Below are 25,076 nucleotides of genomic sequence, written 5' to 3'. Positions count from 1 at the left end.
CCACGTGTCCCACACCCCACAGCAACCCCGCAATGTGGGGCAGAGCCCCCTGCCCCACAACTCCCCCGCTATGGGGCAGAGCCCCCCCTGCCCCACAACCCCCCCCAAGCACACAGCACCCAGGCCCCTGCTTCCCACGGGTGCTTTATTGGGGGATGCTGTGGGGCAGGAGCCGTGGGTCGTGCCGTGGGGCTGGCTCCATGGGTCATGCTGTGGGGCAGGATCTGTGGGGCAGGATCCGTGGGGCTGGCTCCGTGGGTCACGCCGTGGGGCAGGCTCCGTGGGTCGCGCCGTGGGGCAGGGCTCAGTAGTTGGAGCCGCGCTCCTGCTGCCGGTAGCCGCCGCGCCGCAGGTAGCCGCCGTCGCCCTTGCGGTAGCCGTCCTTCTGGTCTGGGGGGGGAGAGGGGGTGAGCGGCGCCGTGGGGCGCCGTGGGGCAGGCCGTGGGGCAGGCTATGGGGCGCTATGGGGCAGGGCTCACCGCGGAAGTAGCCGCCGTAGGAGCCCTGCTTGTGGTCGAAGACGCGCTCGTTGTTCTCCACCAGCCCGCCCAGCTTCTCGGCCAGCTGCAGCGCCAGGTTCTGCTGCGCCGTGGGCTCCGTGCGGTGCATCATCACCGTCTGCGTCGGCTGGTCCAGGGACGCCTGCGGGACCCGCACTGCCCCACTGCGCCCCACGGCGCCCCACGGCTGCCCCACTGCGCCCCACGGCTGCCCCACGGCGCCCCACATTGCCCCACGGCGCCCCACGGCCAGGCCGCGCTGCCATGCGCCACCGCGCGTCGCCCTGCAGGTGCTCCGTGCCGCCCCACAGCCGCCCCCTGGTGCCCCACGGCGCCCCACATCCACCCCACGGCACCCCACAGCTGCCCCATAGCACCCCATAGCTGCCCTATATCGCCCCACATCAGCCCCACATTGCCCCACAGCTGCCTCCCATCACCCCACCCTGCCCCATAGCTGCCCCCCATCACCCCACAGCTGCCCCATAGCACCCCACAACTGCCCCCCAGTGCTCCAGTCACCCCATATTGCCCCATAGCTGCCCCCCATCACACCACAGCTGCCCCCCATTGACCCCCAGCTGCCCCCCAGCTGCCCCCCATCACCCCATAGCTGCCCCATAGCTGCCCCCCATCACCCCACAGCTGCCCCCCATCACCCCATAGCTGCCCCCCATCACCCCATAGCTGCCCCATAGCTGCCCCCCATCACCCCACAGCTGCCCCCCATCACCCCATAGCTGCCCCCCATCACCCCACAGCTGCCCCCCATCACCCCATAGCTGCCCCCCATCACCCCATAGCTGCCCCATAGCTGCCCCCCATCACCCCACAGCTGCCCCCCATCACCCCACAGCTGCCCCCCATCACCCCATATTGCCCCACAGCTGCCCCCCATCACCCCATAGCTGCCCCATAGCTGCCCCCCATCACCCCACAGCTGCCCCCCATCACCCCATAGCTGCCCCCCATCACCCCATAGCTGCCCCACAGCTGCCCCCCATCACCCCATAGCTGCCCCCATCACCCCATAGCTGCCCTGTATCACCCCACAGCTGCCCCCCATCACCCCACAGCTGCCCCATAGCACCCCACAACTGCCCCCCAGTGCTCCAGTCACCCCATATTGCCCCATAGCTGCCCCCCCATCACCCCCCAGCTGCCCCCCATCACCCCATAGCTGCCCCCCATCACCCCATAGCTGCCCCCCATCACCCCCCAGCTGCCCCCCATCACCCCCCAGCTGCCCCCCATCACCCCATAGCTGCCCCCCATCACCCCATAGCTGCCCCGCATCACCCCATAGCTGCCCTATATTGCCCCACATCAGCCCCATATTGCCCCATAGCTGCCCCATATCACCCCCCACTGCCCCAGAGCTGCCCTGTATCGCCCCATATCAGCCCCACAGCACCCCACAGCTGCCCCCCAGCGCTCCACAGTCGCCCCACACTGCCCCATAGCTGCCCCCCATCGCCCCACACTGCCCCCCAGCTGCCCCGTATCACCCCACAGCTGCCCCATAGCTGCCCCATATCACCCCATATTGCCCCACAGCTGCCCCCATCACCCCATAGCTGCCCCGTATCACCACATAGCCGCCCCGTATCACCCCATAGCCGCCCCCCATCACCCCACACTGCCCCATAGCCGCCCCATAGCCACCCCCCATCACCCCATAGCTGCCCCCCCGCCGCCCCCACCATGAGCTCCTCGTTGATGATCATCTTGCTGATGATGCTGTGCACCGTGGGCAGGTCCAGCTGGAACATGTCGGCCAGGATCTCCATGCTGCGGGCCGGGAGGGCGCCGCGGCGTCACCGCGATGACGTCACCGCGCCCCCATGACGTCACCGCGCCCCCGATGACGTCACCGTGACGTCACCGCGCCGTCACCCGCCCCACCTGATGGAGTCGTAGACGCTGCTGTAGGTGAAGAGGTAGGTGCGCAGCGACTCCTCCTGGATCTTCCTGCAGCGCCAAAACGGGGCGAAACCCCAGCGGTTTGGGGCCGCCCCGCGCCCCTCGACCCCCCCGGGATAAGCAAGGAGCCCGGAACGGGGCGAAACGAGGCCGTTTGGGGCCCGCGGGGCACGCACCTGACCAGCATGGCGCGCACCTTGTCGGCCTCGGGGAAGAGGTCCCAGACCTTGCCGTTCATCTTGTCGTTGACGATGAAGCGGTGGCACGTGCGCCAGTCGCCCATCTTCATCGCCTTCGAGGCCGCCACCACGTGCTCCCGCATCGACTCGGGGGGGCCTGGGGGGAGAGGGGGGGGCAGGGGCTATGGGGCGGGATCTATGGGGCGAGATGGGGCGGGAGCTGTGGGGGCAGGAGCTATGGGGCAGAGAGGACGAGAGCTGTGGGGCAGGATGGGGTGGGAGCTATGGGGATGGGAGCCGTGGGGCAGGATCTATGGGGCAGAAGCTATGGGGCGGGATCTATGGGGTGAGATGGGGCAGGAGCTATGGGGACAGGATCTATGGGGCAGGAGCTGTGGGGCAGGTTCTATGGGGTGAGGTGGGGCAGGAGCTTTGGGGTGGGAGCTATGGGGATGGGAGCCGTGGGGCAGGACCTATGGGGCAATGTGGGGCAGGAGCTACGGGGACAAGATCTATGGGGCAGGATGGGGCAGAAGCTATGGGGCGGGATCTATGCGGTGAGATGGGGCAGGAGCTATGGGGACAGGAGCGATGGGATGGGGCAGGATCTATGGGGCGGGACGCAGGAGGACCTATAGGGACAGAAGCTATGGGGCGGGATGGGGCAGGCTGCTATGGGGCAGGAGCCGTGGGGACAAGCACTGTGGGGCAGGAGCTATGGGGCGGGATGGGGCAGGAGCCATGGGGCACAGGCTATGGGGCCAGAACACGGCAGGAGCTATGGGGCAGGCACTACAGGGGGGTTATGGGGTGGTTATGGGGCAGTTATGGGGCAGCTATGGGGCAGTTATGGGGCAGCTGTGGGGCAGTTATGGGGCAGCTATGGGGCAGCCGTGGGGCACATTTCTATCCCCTTGCCCAGCAGGGGCTGGCGCTCGCCGACGCACAGCTGGGGGTGGAACTGCTTGGGGGCACTTATAGGGGACGGCTATGGGGCAGGCACTACAGGGCGGTTATGGGGCAGCCGTGGGGCAGCCATCCCTCACCCCTCCCTCCCTTACCCAGCAGGGGCTGGCGCTCGCCGACGCGCAGCTGGTGGTGGAACTGCTTGCTGATCATGCGGCGCCGGGCGTCGAACTCGTGGGCGGCCATGTAGGGGATCTCGAGCAGCATGGCGGCCACCAGGTAGACGCACTCGAGCAGCTCGAGGTTGATGTGCATGTGGAAGGGCACCTGGCGCCGCTTCTCGATCTTCTCCTGCTCGGGGTTGCGCTCCTGCAGGCTGCGCATCAGCAGCCCCTGGCCCAGCAGCTCCTTGGCGCGCCCGCTCGACTGGATGTCCAGCAGCGCGTTGTGCGCGTCCTTGATCATCCCCTCGCGGAAGGCGCAGATGCCCAGCTGCACCATGGTGCGGTTGTACAGGATCTGCGGGGGGAAGGCGGGGGGCGAGGGGCTCGGGATCGGTGCCCAACGGGGACCCGAGGGGCCGCCGGTGGGCCAAAGGGACGGCGGGCGGCCCCAGACGGCGCCGGATTGGCACCGAGAGCACCCAGAAGGCGCCAAATCCGGGCTAAACGGCGTCGGATCGGCCCCGAATGGCACCGAAATCCCCCCAAATGACATCGAATTGGCCCCAAATGGCACCAAAATCCCCCCAAATGGCCCCAAATGACATAAAATTGGCCCCGAATGGCACCAAAATTCCCCCAAATGGCCCCAAATCACATCAAATTGGCACCAAATGGCCCCAAAATCCCCACAAATGACATCGAATTGGCCCCAAATGGCCCCCAAATCCCCCCAAATGGCCCCAAATCACATCAAATTGGCCCTGAATAGCACCAAAATCCCCCCGAATGACATCAAATTGGCCCCAAATGGCCCCAAAATCCCCCCAAATGGCCCCAAATGACATCAAATTGGCCCCAAATGGCCCCAAAATCCCCCCAAATGGCCCCAAATCACATCAAATTGGCCCCAAATGGCCCCGAAATCCCCCCAAATGGCACTGAACTGGCCCCAAATCCCACAGGGGGTTTTGGGGGACCCCAGATCCAATCCCATGGGTCTGGGGGTCCTGAGTTAGACCCTATAGGACCGGGAGGTCCCAAACCAGATCCTACGGGGCTGGGGGGTCCCAAACCAGATCCCACAGGACCGGGGGTCCCAAACCAGATCCCACAGGACCGGGGGTCCCAAACCAGATCCTAGGGGGTGGGGGGCCCCAAACCAGATCCTGTAGTACCGGGGGCCCCAAACCACATCCCACAGGACCGGGGGGTCCCAAAGCAGATCCTACAGGACCGGGGGGCCCCAAACCAGATCCTAGGGGGTGGGGGTCCCAAACCAGATCCCATAGGACTGGGGGGTCCCAAAGCAGATCCCATAGGACCGGGGGGTCCCAAACCAGATCCTAGGGGGTGGGGGGCCCCAAACCAGATCCTGTAGTACCGGGGGCCCCAAACCAGATCCCACAGGACCGGGGGGTCCCAAAGCAGATCCCGCAGGACCGGGGGTCCCAAACCAGATCCCATGGGACCGGGGGCCCCAAACCAGATCCCATGGGACTGGGGGCCCCAAACCAGATCCCATAGGACTGGGAGGTCCCAAACCAGATCCGTAGGACCGGGGGCCCCAAACCAGATCCCATAGGACCGGGGGGTCCCAAACCAGATCCGTAGGACCGGGGGGCCCCAAACCAGATCCCATAGGACCGGGGGGCCCCAAACCAGATCCCATAGGACTGGGGGCCCCAAACCAGATCCCATAGGACCAGGGGGCCCCAAACCAGATCCTAGGGGGTGGGGGTCCCAAACCAGATCCCATAGGACTGGGGGGTCCCAAAGCAGATCCCATAGGACTGGGGGGTCCCAAACCAGATCCGTAGGACCGGGGGCCCCAAACCAGATCCTAGGGGGTGGGGGGTCCCAAAGCAGATCCCGCAGGACCGGGGGCAGCCCGGGGGCCCCTCGGGGCCCGCTGCGGGGCGCCCACCTGCACGGGGGGGTCGGCGTGGTGGATGTTGTCCTGCAGGTGGGACATGAGCATGAGGTCGCGCGCCTGGAACCAGCGCGAGTGCAGCGCGTGGTGGTAGATGTGGCAGAGGATGGCGCAGGTGCGGATGCGGTCGGTGCGGTCCTTGGCGTAGATGAACTTGCAGAGGCGCTCCATCAGCGCCGCCGAGTCCTCGCCCTCGTTCTCCGCCGCGTCCGCCTCCGACTGGCCCCGCGACGGCACGGCGGGGACGGCAGCCGGCCCCGGGGGGGGGACAAAAACGGAGAGAAACGGCCCCAAAGTGAGACAGAGGGGCCCCAAAAAGGAGAGAAACGGCCCCAAAGTGAGACAGAGGGGCCCCAAAAAGGAGAGAAACGGCCCCAAAGTGAGACAGAGGGGCCCCAAAAAGGAGAGAAACGGCACCAAAGGGAGCCAAAGGGGCCCCAAAAAGGAGAGAAACGGCCCCAAAGTGAGACAGAGGGGCCCCAAAAAGGAGAGAAACGGCCCCAAAGTGAGACAGAGGGGCCCCAAAAAGGAGAGAAACGGCACCAAAGGGAGACAGAGGGGCCCCAAAAAGGAGAGAAATGGCCCCAAAGTGAGACAGAGGGGCCCCAAAAAGGAGAGAAACGGCACCAAAGGGAGACAGAGGGGCCCCAAAAAGGAGAGAAACGGCACCAAAGGGAGACAGAGGGGCCCCGAAGGGAGCCAAAGGGGCCCCAAAGGGGAGGGAAACGGCCCCAAAGGGAGCCAAAGGGACCCCAAAAAGGAGAGAAATGGCCCCAAAGAGGGGGAAATCGACCCAAAGGGGCCCTAAAGGGAGCCAGAGGGGCCCCAAAAAGGAGAGAAACGGCCCCAAAAAGGAGAGAAACGGCCCCAAAAAGGAGAGAAACGGCCCCAAAAAGGAGAGAAACGGCCCCAAAAAGGAGAGAAACGGCCCCAAAAAGGAGAGAAACGGCCCCAAAAAGGAGAGAAACGGCCCCAAAAAGGAGAGAAACGGCCCCAAAAAGGAGAGAAACGGCCCCAAAAAGGAGAGAAACGGCCCCAAAAAGGAGAGAAACGGCCCCAAAAAGGAGAGAAACGGCCCCAAAAAGGAGAGAAACGGCCCCAAAGAGGAGAGAAATCAACCCAAAGGGAGCCAGAGGGGCCCCAAAGAGGAGGGAAATGGCCCCAAAGGGAGGCAGAAGCCCCAGTTCCCCCAAATGCCCCCCAAAGCCCCCCAGGTGACCCGAAACCCTCTGAAATCGCCTGAAATCCCCCCAAATCCCCCTGAAACCCACCCATATTGCCCCCAAACCCCGTAATCCCCCTCAATGCCCCCGAAACCCCCCCGAACCCCCCGAAATTGCCTGAAATCCCCCCAAACTGCCCTGAAACCCCCCGCAATCCCCCCAAACCCCCCTGCGATCCCCCCAGATCGCCCCGAAGCCTCCCGTAATCCCCCTGAATTCCCCCCAAATCCCCCCGAAACCCCCCGTAGCGTCCCCAAATGGCCCCAAAACCCACCGCAATCCCCCCAAACTCCCCTGTAATCCCCCCAAACCCCCCTGTAATCCCCCTGAATTCCCCCCTAACCCCCCTGAATGGCCCCAAAATCCCCCGTAATCCCCCCAAATCCCCCCGTAGCTCCCCCAAATGGCCCCGAAACCCCCCGCAATCCCCTCGAACGCCCCCCAAACCCCCCGTAATCCCCCTGTAATCCCCCAAACTCCCCTGTAATCCCCCTGAATTCCCCCCTAATCTCCCTGAATGGCCCCCAAACCCCCTGTAATCCCCCCGTAACCCCCCCAAAGCCCCCCAAATCCCCCGTAACCCCCCCAAACCCCCCGTAATCCCCCCATAATCCCCCCGTAACCCCCCCGTAACCCCCCCAAACCCCGCTGAAACCCCCCCGTAACTCCCCCAAACCCCCCGTAATCCCCCCATAATCCCCCTATAACTCCCCCAACCCCCCCTGTAACGCCCCCAAACCCCCCGTAATCCCCCCAAACCCCCCGTAACCCCCCCAAACCCCCCGTAATCCCCCCATAATCCCCCCGTAACCCCCCCAACCCCCCCGTAATCCCCCCGTAACCCCCCCAAACCCCCCGTAATCCCCCCATAATCCCCCTATAACTCCCCCAACCCCCCCTGTAACCCCCCCAAACCCCCCGTAATCCCCCCAAACCCCCCTGAAACTCCCCCAAACCCCCAGTAATCCCCCCATAATCCCCCTATAACTCCCCCAACCCCGCCGTAACCCCCCTGTAACGCCCCCAAACCCCCCGTAACCCCCCCGTAACCCCCCCAAACCCCCCGTAATCCCCCCGTAATCCCCCCGTAACCCCCTCGTAACGCCCCCAAACCCCCCCCAACCCCCCTGAAGCCCCCCGAAGCCCCCCCCGACCCCCCCCGTCCCACCTTGGAGGCGCCGGGGGGCGCGCGGCGGCGCTGCTGGGCCTTGTAGTCGAACTTGTAGTAGGTGTGCAGCACGCGGCGCAGGAAGACGCGGCACAGCTCCTCGGGGGAGCCGCGCGCCGCCAGGTACCGCTGCAGCCGCGCCACGATGGCGCACACGCGGCCCTCGTCCTTCAGGTGCTCCACGTACTCTGCGCGCACACCACGGCCCCGTCGGACCCCGTTTTCCACCGTTTGTCCCCGTTTCCCTCCGGCTTCCCCCGTTTCCCCCCCATTCCCTTCCATTTTCCCCCATTCCCCCCCATTTTTCCCCCATCTCTCCCCATATCCCCCCATTTCCCCCCCATTTCCCCCCCAATTTCCCCCATTCTCCTCTATTTTCCCCCATTCTTCTCTATTTTCCCCCATTTTCCCCCTATTTCTCCCCCCATTTCTCCCATTTCCTCCCCATTTTCCCCCATTTCTCCCCACATTTCCCCCATTCCCCCCCGTTTTCCCCCCATCTCTCCCCATATCCCCCCATTTCCTCCCCATTTCCCCCCCAATTTCCCCCATTCTCCTCTATTTTCCCCCATTTCCACCCATTTCTCCCCACATTTCCCCCATTTTCCCCCATTCCCCCCCATTTTCCCCTCCATCTCTCCCATATCCCCCCAATTTCCCCCATTTCCTCTCCATTTCCCCCCCATTTCCTCCCCATTTCCCCCCCGGTTTTCCCCCATTTCCACCCATTTCTCCCCACATTTCCCCCATTTTCCCCCATTCTTCCCCTATTTTCCCCCATTTCCTCCCAATTTCCCCCCCATTTCCCCCATTCCCTTCCATTTTCCCCCATTCCCCCCCATTTTCCCCTCCATCTCTCCCATATCCCCCCAATTTCCCCCATTTCCCTTCCATTTTCCCCCATTCCCCCCCATTCCCCCTCGGTTTTCCCCCATCTCTCCCCATATCCCCCCATTTCCTCCCCATTTCCCCCCCGGTTTTCCCCCATTTCCACCCATTTCTCCCCCCATTTCTCCCATTTCCACCCATTTCTCCCCCCATTTCTCCCATTTCCACCCATTTCTCCCCACATTTCCCCCATTTTCCCCCATTTCCTCCCAATTTCCCCCCCCATTTCCCCCATTCCCTTCCATTTTCCCCCATTCCCCCCCATTTTTCCCCCATCTCTCCCCATCTCCCCCCCATTTTCCCCCATCTCCTCCCCATTTCCACCCATTTCTCCCCCCATTCCCTCCATCTTCCCCCATTTCTCCCCAATTTTCCCCCATTCCCTCATTTCCACCCCTTTCTCCCCATTCTTCCCCCCATTTCCCTCTATTTCCCCGCACATCCCCCATTTTCCCCTATTTCCTTCCTTTTTGCCCCATTCTCCTCTATTTTCCCCCATTTTCCCCCATTTCCCCCATTTTCTCCCCCCACTCCCTTCCATTTGCCCCCATTCTCCCATTTCACCCCACTCTTTCCCTATTTTCCCCTATTTCTCCCCATTTCCTTCCACTTCCTCCCCATTTTATCCCATTTTCCCTATTTTCCCCCCCCAATTCCCCCCCCTTTCCCTCCTTCCCCCCCTTTCCCATTTCTCCCAATTTCCCCCAATTTTCCCCCCTTTCGCCCCCATTTCCTCCCCCCTTTCCCTCCTTCCCCCCCATTTCTCCCAATTCCCCCCCAATTTCCCCCACTCCCCCCCTCCCACCCCCTTTTTGCTGCACTTTCCCCCGTTTCCCCCCCTTTTCTCCCCGTTCCTGCCCCGTTTCCCCCCCTTTTTTCCCCGTTTCCCCCCCCACTTCCCCCCCCGCCCGCCCCCGCTTTGCCCGATCCCCGCGCTTTTCGCCCCGGCGGCGCACCCTGGGAGTGGGGGTCGGTGTTCTGCATGATCTTGGTGAACTCCTCGTCCATGCGCTCCACCAGCGTCAGGATGCAGCCGCGCACCCGGTACGGCTGGGGGGGGGCGGGGGGGCGGCGTCAGCACCCCCAAAACACCCCGAAATCACCCCAAACCGCCCCCAGAAACCCCCCCGAGGTGACCCCAAAGCCTCCTAAAAGCCCCCAAAACCCCCGCAAGAGACCCCAAAGACCCCAAACTCCATCTAAAGCCCCCCCGGAAGACCCCGGAAGAGCCAAAACTCCCCCCAAAATCCTCCAAGTGACCCCAAATCCCCCCAAAACCCTCCCTACGCCCCCAAAAAGACCCTAAAGCCCCCCACAGAGACCCCAAATGACCCCAAACTCCCTCCAAAGCCCCCCCAAAAGACCCAAAACGACCCCAAAGCCCCCCCCAAAGGACCCCAAATCGCCCCCAAAGCCTCCCAAGCGACCCCAAAGCCCCCCAGGTGACACCCAAAAGACCCCAAAGGTCCCCAAAAAGCCCCGAAGCCCCCCAGAAACCACCCCAAAATGACCGCAACCCCCCCAAAAGCCCCCAAAGCCCCCTAAAAAGACCCCAAATGACCCCAAACTCCCCCCAAGCCCCCAGAAAGCCCCCCCAAGAACCCCAAAGCCCCCCAAAGAGACCCCAAACAGACTCCAAAGGACCCCAAAAAGACCCTAAATGACCCCAACCCCCCCCAAAGGACCCCAGAGCCCCCCAGAAGCCTCCAAATTCCCTCCAAAGGGACCCCAAAACCTTGCCAACACCCCCCAAAACCCCCAAAGGCCCCCCCAAAACACCCCAAACGACCCCAAACTCCCCCAAAGCCCCCCCGAAGGACCCCACGGCCCCCCAAAAGGACCCCAAAGGCTCCAACAGCTACCCCAAAGGACCCCAAAGGCCCCCAAAGCCCCCCCAAAGAACCCCAAAGCCCCCCAAAGAGACCCCAAACAGACTCCAAAGGACCCCAAAAAGACCCTAAATGACCCCAAACCACCCTCAAAGGACCCCAAAGCCCCCCAGAAGCCTCCAAATTCCCTCCAAAGGGACCCCAAAACCCTGCCAACACCCCCCAAAACCCCCCCCAAAACACCCCAAACGACCCCAAACTCCCCCACAGCCCCCCCGAAGGACCCCAAAGACCCCCCAAAGGACCCCAAGGGCCCCCCAAAGGACCCCAAGGGCCCCAACAGCTCCCCCAAAGGACCCCAAGGGCCCCCAAAAGGACCCCAAGGGCCCCCAAGAGGCCCCCCCGGCGCCCCCGGACCTGCTCGGGGTTGGCGAGGTTCTCGGACTCCTCGACGATGTTCTCCCCGATGAAGATCTGGGGGTTGGCGAAGAGCACGTCCAGCAGCTCCTCGATGCACGCCAGGCACTTCTGCCACATCTCGGGCTGGGGGGGCACGGTCAGCACCCACGGCGCCCCATAGCGCCCCATAGCGCCCCACAGCCTGCCCCACGGCACCCCATAGCTGCCCATAGTGCCCCACAGCCTGCCCCATGGCACCCCACGGCGCCCCATAGCCTGCCCCACAGCCTGCCCCACAGCGCCCCATAGCTCCCCATAGTGCCCCATAGCCTGCCCCATAGCGTCCCACAGAGCCCCACAGCCTGCCCCACGGTGCCCCATAGCGCCCCATAACCCCCCATAACCCCCCTCATAGCGCCCCATAACCCGCCCCACAGCGCCCCATAACCCCCCATAACCTGCCCCACGGCACCCCAGTGCCCCATAACCTGCCCCACAGTGCCCCATAACCCCTCATAACCTGCCCCACAGCACCCCCATGCCCCATAGCGCCCCATAACCCCCCACAACCTATCCCACAGTGCCCCGTAACACCCCACAGCACCCCATAACCCGCCCCACAGAGCCCCATAGCGCCCCATAACCTGCCCCACAGCGCCCCACAGCCTGCCCCACAGCCCGCCCCACAGCACCCCAGTGCCCCACAGCGCCCCATAACCCGCTGCACAATGCCCCATAACCCCCCACAACCTATCCCATAGTGCCCTATAACACCCCACAGTACCCCATAACCCACCCCACAGCGCCCCATAACCCGCCCCACAGAGCCCCAGTGCCCCATAACCTGCCCCACAGAGCCCCACAGCCCGCCCCACAGCACCCCAGTGCCCCATAGCGCCCCATAACCCCCCACTATCTATCCTACAGTGCCCCGTAACACCCCACAGTGCCCCATAACCCACCCCACAGCGCCCCAGTGCCCCATAACCTGCCCCACAGCCCGCCCCACAGCACCCCAGTGCCCCATAGCGCCCCATAACCCCCCACTATCTATCCTACAGTGCCCCGTAACACCCCACAGTGCCCCATAACCCGCCCCACAGCGCCCCAGTGCCCCATAACCTGCCCCACAGCCCGCCCCACAGCACCCCAGTGCCCCATAGCGCCCCATAACCCCCCACAACCTATCCCACAGTGGCCCGTAACACCCCACAGCGCCCCATAACCCGCCCCACAGCGCCCCACCTTCATGTAGGTGGCCAGGTTGGGGTTGTAGTCGTAGAGCGAGGCGATGATGTTGAACTTGATCTTCACCTCCAGCGCCACCCCCAGGTTGTTCTCGTTGGCGATGCCCACCAGCAGCTGCAGCAGCTCGATCTGCGCCGCCCTGCGCCGGGGGTCAGCCCCACGGCCGGCCCCACGGCCTGCCCCACATCCCGCCCCACATCCTGCCCCACAGCCGGCCCCACAGCCCCCCCACGGCCTCACCGGTCCGTCCCCTTCTTGCCGCGCGCCTGCAGGATCTCGTTGAGCTTCTTCACCACCACGGCGTGCGTGATCTCCGTGCCCTTGGCGAACATCTTGGGCTTCTCCTGGGGGGGAGGGGGGGCGCGCGTGGGGCGGGCTGTGGGGCTGCCCCATAGCGCCCTGCCCCATAGCGCCCTGCCCCATAGCGCCCTGCCCCATAGCGCCGCCCCACTGCCCTACTTCAAGGCACTGCCCCATAGCACTGCCTCGTCGTGCAGCCCCACGGCCCTGCCCCATAACCTTGCTCCACAGCCCCATTGCGCTTCCTCATAGCCCTGCCCCATAGCGCTGCCCCATAGCCCTGCCCCACAGCCTCGCCCCATAGCCCTGCCCCATAACCTTACCCCATAGCCCTGCCCCACAGCCCTGCCCCATAGCCTCGCCCCATAGCCCTGCCCCATAACCTTACCCCATAGCCCTGCCCCACAGCCCTGCCCCATAGCCTCGCCCCATAGCGCTGCCCCACAGCCCTGCCCCACATCCCCACCCCATAGCCCTGCCCCATAACCTCACCCCACAGCCCTGCCCCACAGCCCTGCCCCATAGCCTGCCCCATAACGTCACCCCACAGCCCTGCCCCACAGCCCTGCCCCATAGCCTGCCCCATAACGTCACCCCACAGCCCTGCCCCATAGCCCTGCCCCATAACCTCACCCCACAGCCCTGCCCCATAACCTCACCCCATAGCCCTGCCCCACAGCCCTGCCCCATAGCTCTGCCCCATAACCTCACCCCACAGCCCTGCCCCATAGCCCTGCCCCATAGCCCTGCCCCACAGCCCTGCCCCATAACCTCACCCCATAGCCCTGCCCCATAGCCCTGCCCCACAGCCCTGCCCCATAGCCCTGCCCCATAATCTCACCCCACAGCCCTGCCCCATAGCCCTGCCCCACAGCCCTGCCCCACAGCCCTGCCCCATAACCTCACCCCACAGCCCTGCCCCACAGCCCTGCCCCATAACCTCACCCCATAGCCCTGCCCCATAGCCCTGCCCCATAGCCCTGCCCCATAACCTCACCCCATAGCCCTGCCCCATAACCTCACCCCATAGCCCTGCCCCATAGCCCTGCCCCATAGCCCTGCCCCATAGCCCTGCCCCATAATCTCACCCCACAGCCCTGCCCCATAGCTCTGCCCCATAACGTCACCCCACAGCCCTGCCCCATAACCTCACCCCACAACCCTGCCCCATAACCTCACCCCACAGCCCTGCCCCACAGCCCTGCCCCACATCCCCACCCCACAGCCCTGCCCCATAACCTCACCCCACAGCCCCACTCCATAGCCCCAGCCCTACCCCGTTGCCCTACTCGAGGACCCTGCCCCACACCCTGCCCCACATCCCGCCCCACACCTTGACCAGGGGCACGCCGCCCTTGACCTTCTCCCACTCGCCGCCCTCGTTGTCGTCCTCCTCGTCCTCGTAGCGCCGCGCCTTGCGGTCGTGCTTCTTCTTCGCCTTCTCCTTGCGCTTCTTCTCGCCCCCGCGCTTGTCCTCGTCCCTGGGCGGGGGGGGGGGGCGCCGTCACCCCCTGCCCCTCTCCGGGGGAGTTTTTGGGGCGTTTCGGGGGGATTTGCTCACTTCTTGAGGAACTTGGAGGCCAGCGACGTGTACTTGCCCTCGTCCTCGTCCGACTCCGAGTCCGTGTCCGAGTCCGAGGAGCCCCAATCCTCGTCGTCCTCCGAGTCCTCCGAGTCCTCGTCCTCCTGGGGACGGCACCGACCCCGAATCGGCCCCAAACCCCCCCAAACTACCCCCGTAAAGCCCCAAATCCCCTCTAAATCCCCCCAAATCCGTCAGAACTGCCCGAATCCCCCCCCAAAACCCCGAACCCCACCTAAACCCGCCCCAAATCCCCCACAATTATCCCCAATCCCCCCCAATCTTCCCCCAAATCCCCTCGAGCTACCTCTGTAAAAACCCAAATCCCCCCCAAAACGCTCCCCGGCCCCCCCGTAACCCCCCCAAACCCTTCGAGTTACCCCCCATAAACCCAACCCCCCCGAATCTCCTCCAAGCCCCCAAATCGCTCCCACAAAAGCCCAAATCCCCCCCAACCCCCCCGTAAGTCTCTCAAACTCCCCCCGTAAAACCCCAAATCCTCCTTAAAGTCCCCCCAAATCCTCTAAACCCCCCCAAACTCCCCCAAACCCCCCCTAAACCTCTCAAATGACCCGCATAAAACCCCAAACGCCTCCTATATGCCCCAAATCCCCCCAAATCCCCCCCCCGACCCCCCCCCACCTCCATCTTCTTCAGGAAGCGGCCCCGCGCCTCCCCGGCCTCCTTCTTCTTGAGGAAGGCGGCGGCGCTCAGCCCGTCCTCGTCCTCGTCCTCCTCCGACGAGCTGGAGCCTGCGGGGAGGGGGGCACGGTCAGCCCCACGGTCAGCCCCACAGTCAGCCCCACGGCCTGCCCCACGGCGGGTCCCTGCCCCACGGCGGGTCCCTGCCCCACAGCGCGCCCCACGCACCCTCCGAGTCGCGGCTCTTCTTCTCCTCGTCCTCGTCCGCCGACTGCTCCGGGTTCTGCAGGGGCCAGCAGCGGGGTGAGCGCCCCACAGCACCCCACACCCTGCCCCACACCCTGCCCCACACCCCGCCCCACACCCCGCCCCACACCCTGCCCCACACCCTGCCCCACACCCCGCCCCACACCCCGCCCCACACCTGCTTGTAGCTGGCGATCAGCGCCTCGTAGTCGCGGTTGTACTTGCGGATCTTCTGGCGCAGGGTGCTCAGCGCCTTGGCGTTGTTCTTGTTCATCTTCTTCTTCCCCTCCTTGTCCTCCCACAGCTGCGGGGCGGCGCCGCGGGGCTCAGCACCCCCCCGGGGGGCCCCAAAACCCCCCCAGGGAGCCCCAAAACCCCCCCAGGGAGCCCCAAAACCCCCCCGGGCCCCCCAAAACCCCCCCCCGGGCCCCCCAAAACCCCCCCCCGGGCCCCCCAAAACCCCCCCCAGAGACCCCCAAAACCCCCCCAGGGACCCCCAAAACCCCCCCAGGGACCCCCAAGACCCCCCCAGGGGGCCCCAAGACCCCCCCAGGGGGCCCCAAGACCCCCCCAGGGGGCCCCCCAAAACCCCCCCAGGGCCCCCCAAAACCCCCCCAGGGCCCCCCAAAACCCCCCCAGGGCCCCCCAAAACCCCCCTGGGACCCCCAAAACCCCCCTGGGACCCCCAAAAGCCCCCCAGGGCCCCCCAAAACCCCCCTGGGACCCCCAAAAGCCCCCCAGGGACCCCCAAACCCCCCCCGGGACCTCGTTGAGGTAGTCCTCGAGGTCGGCGAGGATGCGGACGTAGAAGCGGGGGACGCCCTCCTTGTCCACGATGCCGCGCGCCTTGGCGAAGGCGCGGCCCAGCAGCTCGAACTCCTCCAGGCACTTGGTGACGTCGCGGATCTTCATGGCGTTGCGGATCGTCTTGATCAGGTTGGCGAGCTCCTCGAAGCTGCGGGGCGGCGCCGGGGGTCAGCCCCACAGCGCGCCCCACGGCGCGCCCCACGGCCGGCCCCACGGCTCACCGCTTGTCCTTGGCGCTGCGCACCACGCGCTTGGTGTCCTCCTCATCCTCGCTCAGCAGGATGGGCCTGGGGACGGGGGGGGGGGGAAGGTGTGGGGCTGCCCCATAGATCCCCCCCCCGCACCCACAGAGTCTCCCCCAGCCCCACAGATCCCCCCCAGCCCCACAAATTCCCCACCCAGCCCCACACATCCCCACCCCCAAGCCCTATAGATCCCCCCCAGCCCCACAGATCCCCACCCCCAAGCCCTATAAATCCCCCCCAGCCCCATAGATCCCCCAGCCCCATAGATTCCACCCCCAGCCCTACAGACCCCCCCCCAGCCCCACAGATCCCGCCCCCCGCCCCACAGATTCCCCCCCCCGGCCCCACAGACCCCCCCCCGGCCCCATAGATCCCCCCCCCGGCCCCACAGACCCCCCCCCCGGCCCCATAGATCCCCCCCCAGCCCCACAGATCCCCCCCCCCAGCCCCACAGCCCCCCCCCCGGCCCCACAGACCCCCCTCACTTGCTGTAGTTGCCGCCCGCCGGCTTGGCCACCAGCTCGTCCCCCGACACGGACGACTCGGACTCGCTGTCGGAGCCGGTGGTGAAGAAGCGCGACATCCTGCTGGGGGGGGCGTCAGTGGGGCGCCCCATAGCGCCCAGCCCCATAGATCCCCACCCCATAGCGCCTGGCCCCATAGCACCCAACCCACCCCATAGATCCCCGCCCCATAGCACCCAGCCCCATAGCACCCAGCTCCATAGCACCCAGCCCCATAGATCCCCACCCCATAGCGCCCAGCCCCATAAATCCTGGCCCTATAGATCCTGGCCCTATAGTGCCCAGCCCCATAGATCCCCACCCCATAGCGCCCAGCCCCATAAATCCTGGCCCTATAGATCCTGGCCCTATAGCGCCCAGCCCCATAGATCCCCACCCCATAGCGCCCAGCCCCATAAATCCTGGCCCTATAGCGCCCAGCCCCATAGATCCCTGCCCCATAGATCCTGGCCGTACAGATCCTGGCCCTATAGTGCCCAGCCTGCCCCATAGATCCTGGCCCCATAGATCCTGGCCCCATAGATCCTGGCCCCATAGATCCTGGCCCCATAGCGCCCAACCCACCCCATAGATCCCCACCCCATAGACCCCCAGCCCCATAGCGCCCGCCCCATAGATCCCCACCCCATAGCGCCTAGCCCCACAGATCCCCAGCCCCACAGATCCCCAGCCCCACAGATCCTGGCCCCATAGCACCCACCCCACCCCATAGCGCCTGCCCCATAGATCCCAGCCCCATAGATCCCCGCCCAATAGCGCCCGGCCCCATAGCGCCCAACCCGCCCCATAGATCCCCGGCCCCATAGATCCCCGGCCCCACAGATCCTGGCCCTATAGCGCCCAGCCCGCCCCATAGCGCCTGCCCCACAAATCCCAGCCCCACACCCCCCCAGCCCCACACCCCCCTGCCCCGTGGGGCCTACCCCACCGATCCCAGCCCCACAGGCCCCCGATCTCCGGCCCCACGGGTCCCGGCCCCACACCCCCCTGCCCCATAGATCCCCCCGCCCCCCAGCTCCCCCCGCCCCACATCTCCGGCCCCACACCCCCCCTCCCCCCCCCCCCCCCGCTCACGCGGCCGCTCCGCTCCCGGCGCTGCGCAGCACGGAAAGGCCGGGCCCCGCCCCGCTCCCGCGCGACGGAAGTGACGTCACCGCCCCCCCCGCGCCCCATGGCACGCCGGGAAACCGAGTCCGCGGCGGGCCACGGCCCCCTCGAGCCCCGCCCACCTCCCTCAAGCCCCGCCCCCTCCCCAAGCCCCGCCCCCTCCCCCAAGCCCCGCCCCCCAAGCCCCTCCCCTCCCCAAGCCCCGCCCCCTCCCCCAAGCCCCGCCCCCTCCCCCAAGCCCCGCCCCCTCCCACAAGCCCCGCCCCCTCCCCAAGCCCCGCCCCTCCCCAAGCCCCGCCCCTCCCCAAGCCCCGCCCACAGACGAGAGCAGCCGGGAGGGAGGGGCGGGGAGGTTTATTGGGGGCGTGGCCAGCCCGGAGGGGCGTGGCCAAACCCGGGGGCGTGGCCAGCCCCGGGGGCGTGGCCATCCCGGTGGGCGTGGCCAGGGGGCGTGGCCACCCGGGGGGCGTGGTCAGGGGGCGGGGCAGAAGGCCCGGTGCGCGCCCAGCGCCGCCGCCGCCGCCAGCGCGATCCCGGCGGAGTCGGACACGGAGCCCGCGGCCGCCGCGAACTCGCGCTCGGCCCGGGGGGACTGGGGGGGGGGAGAGAGGCGGGGGGTGGGCGTGGGGGGCCTGGGGACCCCCATAGGGACCCCCAACCCCCCATAGGGACCCCACAGGGACCCCCAGGGACCCCCATAGGGACCCCAACCCCCCATAGCGGGACCCATGGGACCCCCAGGGACCCCATAGGGACCCCCACAGGGACCCCACAGATCCCACAGAGACCCCATAGGGACCCACAGGGACCCCCATAGGGACCCCATAGGGACCCAGAGCGCCCCACAGGGCCCCCCAACCACCCCACAGAGCCCCCGTAACGCCCCACAGAGACCCTCCCCAGCCCCATAGCGCCCCCCAACCACCCCACGGTGCCCCACAACCCCATAACGCCCCCCCCCAGCCGCCCCGTAACACCCCGTAGGGCCCCCCAACGGCCCCCCAGTGCCCCACAGCTCCCCACAACCACCCCATGGCGCCCCCCAGCCACCCCATGGAGCCCCCCCAGCCCCACGGAGCCCCCCCCGGCCCCGCAGTGCCCCACGGAGCCCCCCCCGGCCCCACGGAGCCCCCCCCGGCCCCACGGAGCCCCCCCGGCCCCACGGACCCCCCCCGGCGCCCACCTCGGCGCGCACGTTGAGGAAGGCGTTGCCGTAGGCCGTGCCCCCCAGCAGCCCCTCCAGCAGCACCAGGGCGAAGGCGGCGCCGAGGCCGGGCAGGAACGGGGCGGCCACGGCCCCCAGCAGCACCCCCGCCGTCAGCCCCTGGGGGCGGGGCCACGGGGGGGCGGGGTCAGGGGGTGGGCGGGGCCAGGGGTGGGCGTGGCCAGGGGCGGGGCTATGGACATGGGGCGAGGCTGTGGTCGTGGCCGGTGGGTGGGCGGAGCCATGGGGCGGGGCTGCGGGCGTGGCCAGGGGCGTGGCCAACGGGTGGGCGTGGCCAAGGGGCGGGGCTACGGGGCGGGAGGCCAGGCGGCAACCACGGGGCAGGGCTGCGGGCGTGGCCAAGGGGCGGGGCCTCGTCGGGGCGTGGTCGGCGTGGGCGTGGCCTTCAGGGGGCGTGGCCTTCAGGGGGCGTGGCCTACAGGGGGCGTGGCCGCACCTGCAGCAGGGCCAGCACCCAGATGGGGCGGAAGCGGCAGCAGCGCAGCGACGAGCGCGAGGCGAAGACGGCGCCTTGGTACAGCAGCTGGTACCTGCGGCGAGACCCACGGCTGCCCCACACGGCCCTGCCCCACACATCCCCGCCCCACACATCCCCGCCCCACATCGCCCTGCCCCACACATCCCTGCCCCACATCGCCCTGCCCCACACATCCCCGCCCCACATCCCCCTGCCCCACACATCCCTGCCCCACATCGCCCTGCCCCACACATCCCCGCCCCACATCCCCGCCCCACACATCCCTGCCCCACACATCCCTGCCCCACACATCCCTGCCCCACATCCCCCTGCCCCACACATCCCTGCCCCACACATCCCTGCCCCACACATCCCTGCCCCACATCGCCCTGCCCCACACATCCCCGCCCCACATCCCCCTGCCCCACACATCCCTGCCCCACATCGCCCTGCCCCACACATCCCTGCCCCACATCGCCCTGCCCCACACATCCCTGCCCCACATCGCCCTGCCCCACACATCCCCGCCCCACATCCCCCTGCCCCACACATCCCTGCCCCACATCGCCCTGCCCCACACATCCCTGCCCCACATCGCCCTGCCCCACACATCCCCGCCCCACATCCCCGCCCCACACATCCCTGCCCCACACATCCCTGCCCCACATCCCCCTGCCCCACACATCCCTGCCCCACACATCCCTGCCCCACATCCCCCTGCCCCACACATCGCCGCCCCACACATCCCCGCCCCACACATCCCCGCCCCACATCGCCCTGCCCCACACATCCCCGCCCCACACATCCCCGCCCCACACATCCCCGCCCCACATCCCCCTGCCCCACACATCCCCGCCCCACACATCCCTGCCCCACACATCCCCGCCCCACACATCCCTGCCCCACACATCCCCGCCCCACACATCCCCGCCCCACATCCCCGCCCCACACATCCCCGCCCCACACATCCCTGCCCCACACATCCCCGCCCCACACCCCCCCGGGCTCACCAGCGGTACTGCTCGCTGTGGGTCAGGGAGGACTCGGGGAAGTAGAGCAGCTCCAGCTGGGGGGAAAAGGGGGCTGCCCCACGGCGCGTGGCCTGCCCCATAGCGCGCCCCACAGCGCCCCATAGAGCCCCACAGCGCCCCATAGCGCGCCCCACAGCGCCCCATAGAGCCCCACAGCGCCCCGCAGCGCTTCCTCCCAGCCCCACACCTCCCCCCTTCAGCCCCATAGCGCCCCTCCCAGCCCCACACTTCTCCCTCCCCAGCCCCATAGCAGCCCCCCGGCCCCACAGCGCCCTCCCCCGGCCCCACATCTCCCACCCCACATCTCCCCCCTCGGCTCCACGCTGCTTCCCCCCAGCCCCACGGCTCCCACCCCACTCCCCCAGCCCCATAGCGCCCCATAGCGCCCCCAGCCCCATAGCGCCCCCGGCCCCACAGCACCCCCCGGCCCCCCAGCGCCCCCCGGCCCCACCAGGCCCTGGTTGATGAAGTACTCCGCGAAGTAGACGAAGCCGAGCGGCGCCATGTGCTTGAAGATCCTCTGGGGGGGGCAGGAGGCGGTGAGGACCCCCTGCCCCACACCCCCTGCCCCATAGCGCGCCCCACAGCGCGCCCCCACACCCCTGCCCCACAGCGCGCCCCACATCCCGCCCCAAATCCCCCCCAGACACCGCATCCTTCTCCCTCCCTCACGTCTCCTGCCCCACATCGTGCCCCACACCCCCTGCCCCACACCCTGCCCCACGCCCTGCCCCACACCGAGCCCCCCCCTCACCTTCACCACCTTCCACTTCTGCGCCGCCCCCAGCCCCACATCGGGGCCGGGCCCCAGCAGCGGCTCCTGGGCCGGGGGGGGAGCCTGGGGGGGCCGCAGGAGGCAGAAGTAGCTGCGGGGACGGAAGCGTGGGGCCGCTGTGGGGCGGCTGTGGGGCAGGCTATGGGGCAGCCATGGGGCAGGCTATGGGGTGGCAATGGGGCTGCTATGGGGCCACCATGGGGTCGTTATGGGGCAGCCATGGGGCAGCCATGGGGCAGTTATAGGGCAGCTATGGGGAAGTTATGGGGCCACCATGGGGCCTCTATGGGGCAGCTATGGGGCAGCCATGGGGTGACTATGGGGCAGCTATGGGGAAGTTATGGGGCGGCTATGGGGTGACTACAGGGAAGTTATGGGGCTGCTATGGGGCAGCCATGGGGCAGCTATGGGGCAGCCATGGGGCAGCTATGGGGCAGCTATGGGGCAGCTATGGGGCAGCCATGAGGCGGCTATGGGGCAGCCATGGGGCAGCTATAGGGAAGTTATGGGGTAGCTATGGGGCAGTTATGGGGCAGCTATGGGGCAGCCGTGGGGCAGCCGTGGGGCAGCCATGGGGCAGCTATAGGGCGGCTATGGGGCAGCCGTGGGGCAGTTATGCGGCAGCCGTGGGGCAGCCGTGGGGCAGCTATGGGGCAGCCATGGGGCAGCCGTGGGGCAGCTATGGGGCAGCCATGGGGCGGCCGTGGGGCAGCTATGGGGCAGCTATGGGACAGCTATGGGGCAGCCATGAGGCGGCTATGGGGCAGCTATGGGGCAGCTATGGGACAGCTATGGGGCAGCCATGAGGCGGCTATAAGGAAGTTATGGGGCAGCCGTGGGGCAGCCGTGGGGCAGCTATGGGGCAGCCATGGGGCAGCCATGGGGCAGCCGTGGGGCGGCAGCCCCCCTACCTGAGCAGCGTCAGCGGCGGCAGCAGCAGCAGCGGGAGCAGCGCCCGGGGGGGGCTGAGCCCGGCCTGCGTCAGCCCCAGGTAGGCCAGGGCCCCCCCCAGCCCCGCTGCCCCCGTGCCCGAGGACCAGCAGGACAGCGCCGAGCTGCGGGCGGCCGCCACCCGTGGGGGCACCGCCGGGCCCACAGCGGGGCCCCCGGACCCACGGGGACGCCCCCGGACCCATAGCGACCCCCCCAGCCCCATAGCGACCCCCCCAGCCCCACAGTGCCACCCCCAGCCCCATAGGGACCCCTCCAACCCCATAGGGACCCCCCCAGCCCCATAGGGACCCCTCCAGCCCCATAGGGACCCCCTCCCAGCCCCATAGCGACCCCCCCAGCCCCATAGGGACCCCCCCCAGCCCCATAGGGACCCCCCCCAGCCCCATAGCGACCCCCCCAGCCCCATAGGGACCCCCCCAGCCCCACAGCGACCCCCCCAGCCCCATAGGGACCCCTCCCAGCCCCATAGGGACACCCCCAGCCCCATAGGGACACCCCCAGCCCCATAGCGACCCCCCCAGCCCCACAGCACCACCCCCAGCCCCACAGGGACCCCCCCAGCCCCATAGGGACCCCCCCAGCCCCATAGGGACCCCCCCCCAGCCCCATAGGGACACCCCCAGCCCCATAGGGACCCCCCCCAGCCCCACAGTCCCACCCCCAGCCCCATAGGGACCCCCCCCCAGCCCCATAGGGACCCCCTCCCAGCCCCATAGGGACCCCCCCCCAGCCCCATAGGGACCCCCTCCCAGCCCCATCGGGACCCCCCCAGCCCCATAGGGACCCCCCCCCAGCCCCACAGGGACCCCCCCAGCCCCATAGGGACACCCCCAGCCCCACATCGCCCACCCAGCCGCACACGAGCACCCCCAGCCCCACAGCACCCCCCAGCCCCACAGGGTGCCCCCCCTGCCCCACAGCACCCCCCAGCCCCCCAGGGTGCCCCCCCTGCCCCATAGTGCCCCCCCCCCCAGCCCCGTACCTGGGGTACAAGGAGCTCAGCGCCAGGAACGTCACCTCCCCCAGCCCCGAGGAGGCGCTGGCCAGGACCACGCCTGGGGGGCAGCAAAGTCACCCCCGCCCCACGGCCCTGCCCCACGGCCCTGCCCCACGGCCCTGCCCCACAGATCCGCCCCACGGCGCCCCACTCACCCCCCAGGCTGACGGCCACGCCGGCGGCGGCGGCCACGAGCGCGAAGCTGCCCCACGCCGCGGCGGTGACGGCGACGACGCGCAGGCTTGGGGGGCGCGGGGAGGCGTCAGCGGGGCCGCCCCACGGCGCCGCAGCCCCCCCCCAACCCCCCCCCCCCCCCCCGCTCACTTGTAGGGCAGGAGGTGGATGCAGAAGGGGGCGGCCAGCTTGATCAGCAGCGTGGGCAGGATGTCGGCCAGCAGCACCGCCTGCCGCGACCCACAGCTTGGGGGGCTGCCCCATAGCGCCCCGCGGCCTACGGGGCCGCCCCGCGGAGCCCCACGGCCTATGGGGCTGCCCCATGGAGCTCTCTAGGCTATGGGGCTGCCCCACGGAGCTCTATGGGGCCACCCCACGGAGCCCCACATCCTATGGGGCCACCCCACGGAGCCCCACATCCTTATGGGGCTGCCCCACGGAGTTCTATGGGGCCGCCCCACGGAGCCCCACAGCCTATGGGGCTGCCCCACGGAGCTCTCTAGGCTATGGGGCCGCCCCATGGAGACCCACATCCTATGGGGCCGCCCCACGGAACCCCACGGCCTATGGGGCTGCTCCACAGAGCTCTCTAGGCTATGGGGCTGCCCCATAGCAACCCACAGCCTACGGGGCTGCCCCACGGAGTTCTATGGGGCTGCCCCACGGAGCCCCACATCCTTATGGGGCTGCCCCACGGAGCTCTATGGGGCCGCCCCACGGAGCCCCATGTCCTGTGGGGCTGCCCCATGGAACTCTGTGAGGCTGCCCCATAACAACCCACATCCTTATGGGGCCGCCCCACATCCTATGGGGCTGCCCCACGGAGCTCTATGGGGCCGCCCCACGGAGCCCCACAGCCTATAGGGTGGCCCAACGGAGCTCTATGGGACCGCCGCATGGAGCCCCACAGCCTATGGGGCTGCACCACGGAGCTCTATGGGGCTGCCCCACGGAGCTCTATGGGGCCGCCCCACATCCTATTGGGCTGCCCCACGGAGCCCCACGTCCTTATGGGGCCACCCCACGGAGCCCCACAGCCTACGGGGCTGCCCCACGGAGCCCTGTGGGGCTGCCCCATAGCAACCCACAGCCTTATGGGGCCGCCCCACAGGTTACAGGGCTGCCCCGTAGCGCCCCACGTCCCGGCCCCGTAAGCAAAACCCCGCAGGAAACAAACCAAAAAAGGAAAGGCCCCGCCCCGACAAACCCCGCCCCCACGGCCACACCCACACAAGCCCCGCCCCCTCCCCGAGCCCCACCCGCTTAAGCCCTGCCCCCTCCCTTAGGCCCCGCCCCCTGCCCTAGGCCCGCCCCCCTCCCTAGGCCCCGCCCCCTGCCCTAGGCCCCGCCTCCTCCCCTAGGCCCCGCCCCCTCCCTTAGGCCCCGCCCCCTCCCCTAGGCCCCGCCCCCTCCCTAGGCCCCGCCCCTCACCCCGGTGGAGATGGGGCTGCAGTCGTAGCGGGAGCCGTTCTGGGGGGCCGGCGGCATCTGGGGGGGACGGGGGGGGGTCACGTGAGGGTGGTGGGGTCACGTGACGGTTGGGGGGGTCACGTGAGGGTTGGGGGGGGGGTCACGTGACCCCCCCCATGGGCCCGACACCCACCTCGGGGGGCCGCAGGATGTCGTGGGCGGCGCTGAGCATCACCACGTAGG

At 68.0% G+C, this 25,076-nt stretch overlaps 2 protein-coding genes across 7 annotated transcripts; both read right to left on the bottom strand.

Moving 5' to 3' along the window:
- Positions 1 to 128: 128 nt before the first annotated feature.
- On the bottom strand, positions 129 to 17,895 carry LOC310891042 (eukaryotic translation initiation factor 3 subunit C-like). Of its 2 annotated transcripts, none has more exons than XM_083853339.1 (21): positions 17,778 to 17,895; positions 16,665 to 16,766; positions 16,156 to 16,221; positions 15,893 to 16,082; positions 15,306 to 15,431; positions 15,110 to 15,164; positions 14,882 to 14,991; positions 14,219 to 14,343; positions 13,991 to 14,138; positions 12,598 to 12,701; positions 12,355 to 12,496; positions 11,128 to 11,253; positions 9,838 to 9,931; positions 7,994 to 8,181; positions 5,597 to 5,821; positions 3,664 to 4,027; positions 2,600 to 2,759; positions 2,406 to 2,471; positions 2,204 to 2,291; positions 480 to 642; positions 129 to 390 (listed from the first exon to the last, which is right to left on the bottom strand). In XM_083853339.1, the coding sequence occupies exons 2-21, from the start codon at positions 16,760 to 16,762 to the stop codon at positions 305 to 307; spliced, it is 2,724 nt and encodes a 907-aa protein (XP_083709465.1). In that variant the 5' UTR covers positions 16,763 to 16,766; positions 17,778 to 17,895; the 3' UTR covers positions 129 to 304. The 2 variants fall into 2 exon arrangements, with proteins under 2 accessions (XP_083709465.1, XP_083709466.1); XM_083853340.1 differs by having other exon boundaries at positions 16,665 to 16,763; positions 17,778 to 17,850.
- A 253-nt stretch (positions 17,896 to 18,148) lies between these two features.
- On the bottom strand, positions 18,149 to 25,070 carry CLN3 (CLN3 lysosomal/endosomal transmembrane protein, battenin). 5 transcript variants are annotated; one of them, XR_014577399.1, is made up of 13 exons: positions 25,027 to 25,070; positions 24,855 to 24,911; positions 23,574 to 23,653; positions 23,405 to 23,490; positions 23,235 to 23,307; positions 22,210 to 22,353; positions 21,278 to 21,389; positions 20,975 to 21,043; positions 20,503 to 20,594; positions 19,472 to 19,565; positions 18,994 to 19,134; positions 18,224 to 18,402; positions 18,149 to 18,186 (listed from the first exon to the last, which is right to left on the bottom strand). XR_014577399.1 is itself a non-coding variant. In XM_083853342.1 (12 exons), exons 1-12 carry the CDS (start codon positions 25,063 to 25,065, stop codon positions 18,283 to 18,285), a joined length of 1,107 nt encoding a protein of 368 aa, XP_083709468.1. In that variant the 5' UTR covers positions 25,066 to 25,070; the 3' UTR covers positions 18,149 to 18,282. The 5 variants fall into 5 exon arrangements, 2 of the variants coding, with proteins under 2 accessions (XP_083709468.1, XP_083709469.1); XR_014577400.1 differs by having other exon boundaries at positions 20,503 to 20,558; XR_014577401.1 differs by lacking the exon at positions 22,210 to 22,353.
- Positions 25,071 to 25,076: the final 6 nt, after the last annotated feature.

Source organism: Anser anser (assembly GCF_964211835.1).
Source record: "Anser anser genome assembly, contig: HAP1_SCAFFOLD_425, whole genome shotgun sequence".
Classification (NCBI taxonomy): domain Eukaryota; kingdom Metazoa; phylum Chordata; class Aves; order Anseriformes; family Anatidae; genus Anser; species Anser anser.
The sequence above is the reverse complement of the archived record's forward strand: the minus strand, read 5'-3'. Positions and strand labels throughout refer to the sequence as shown.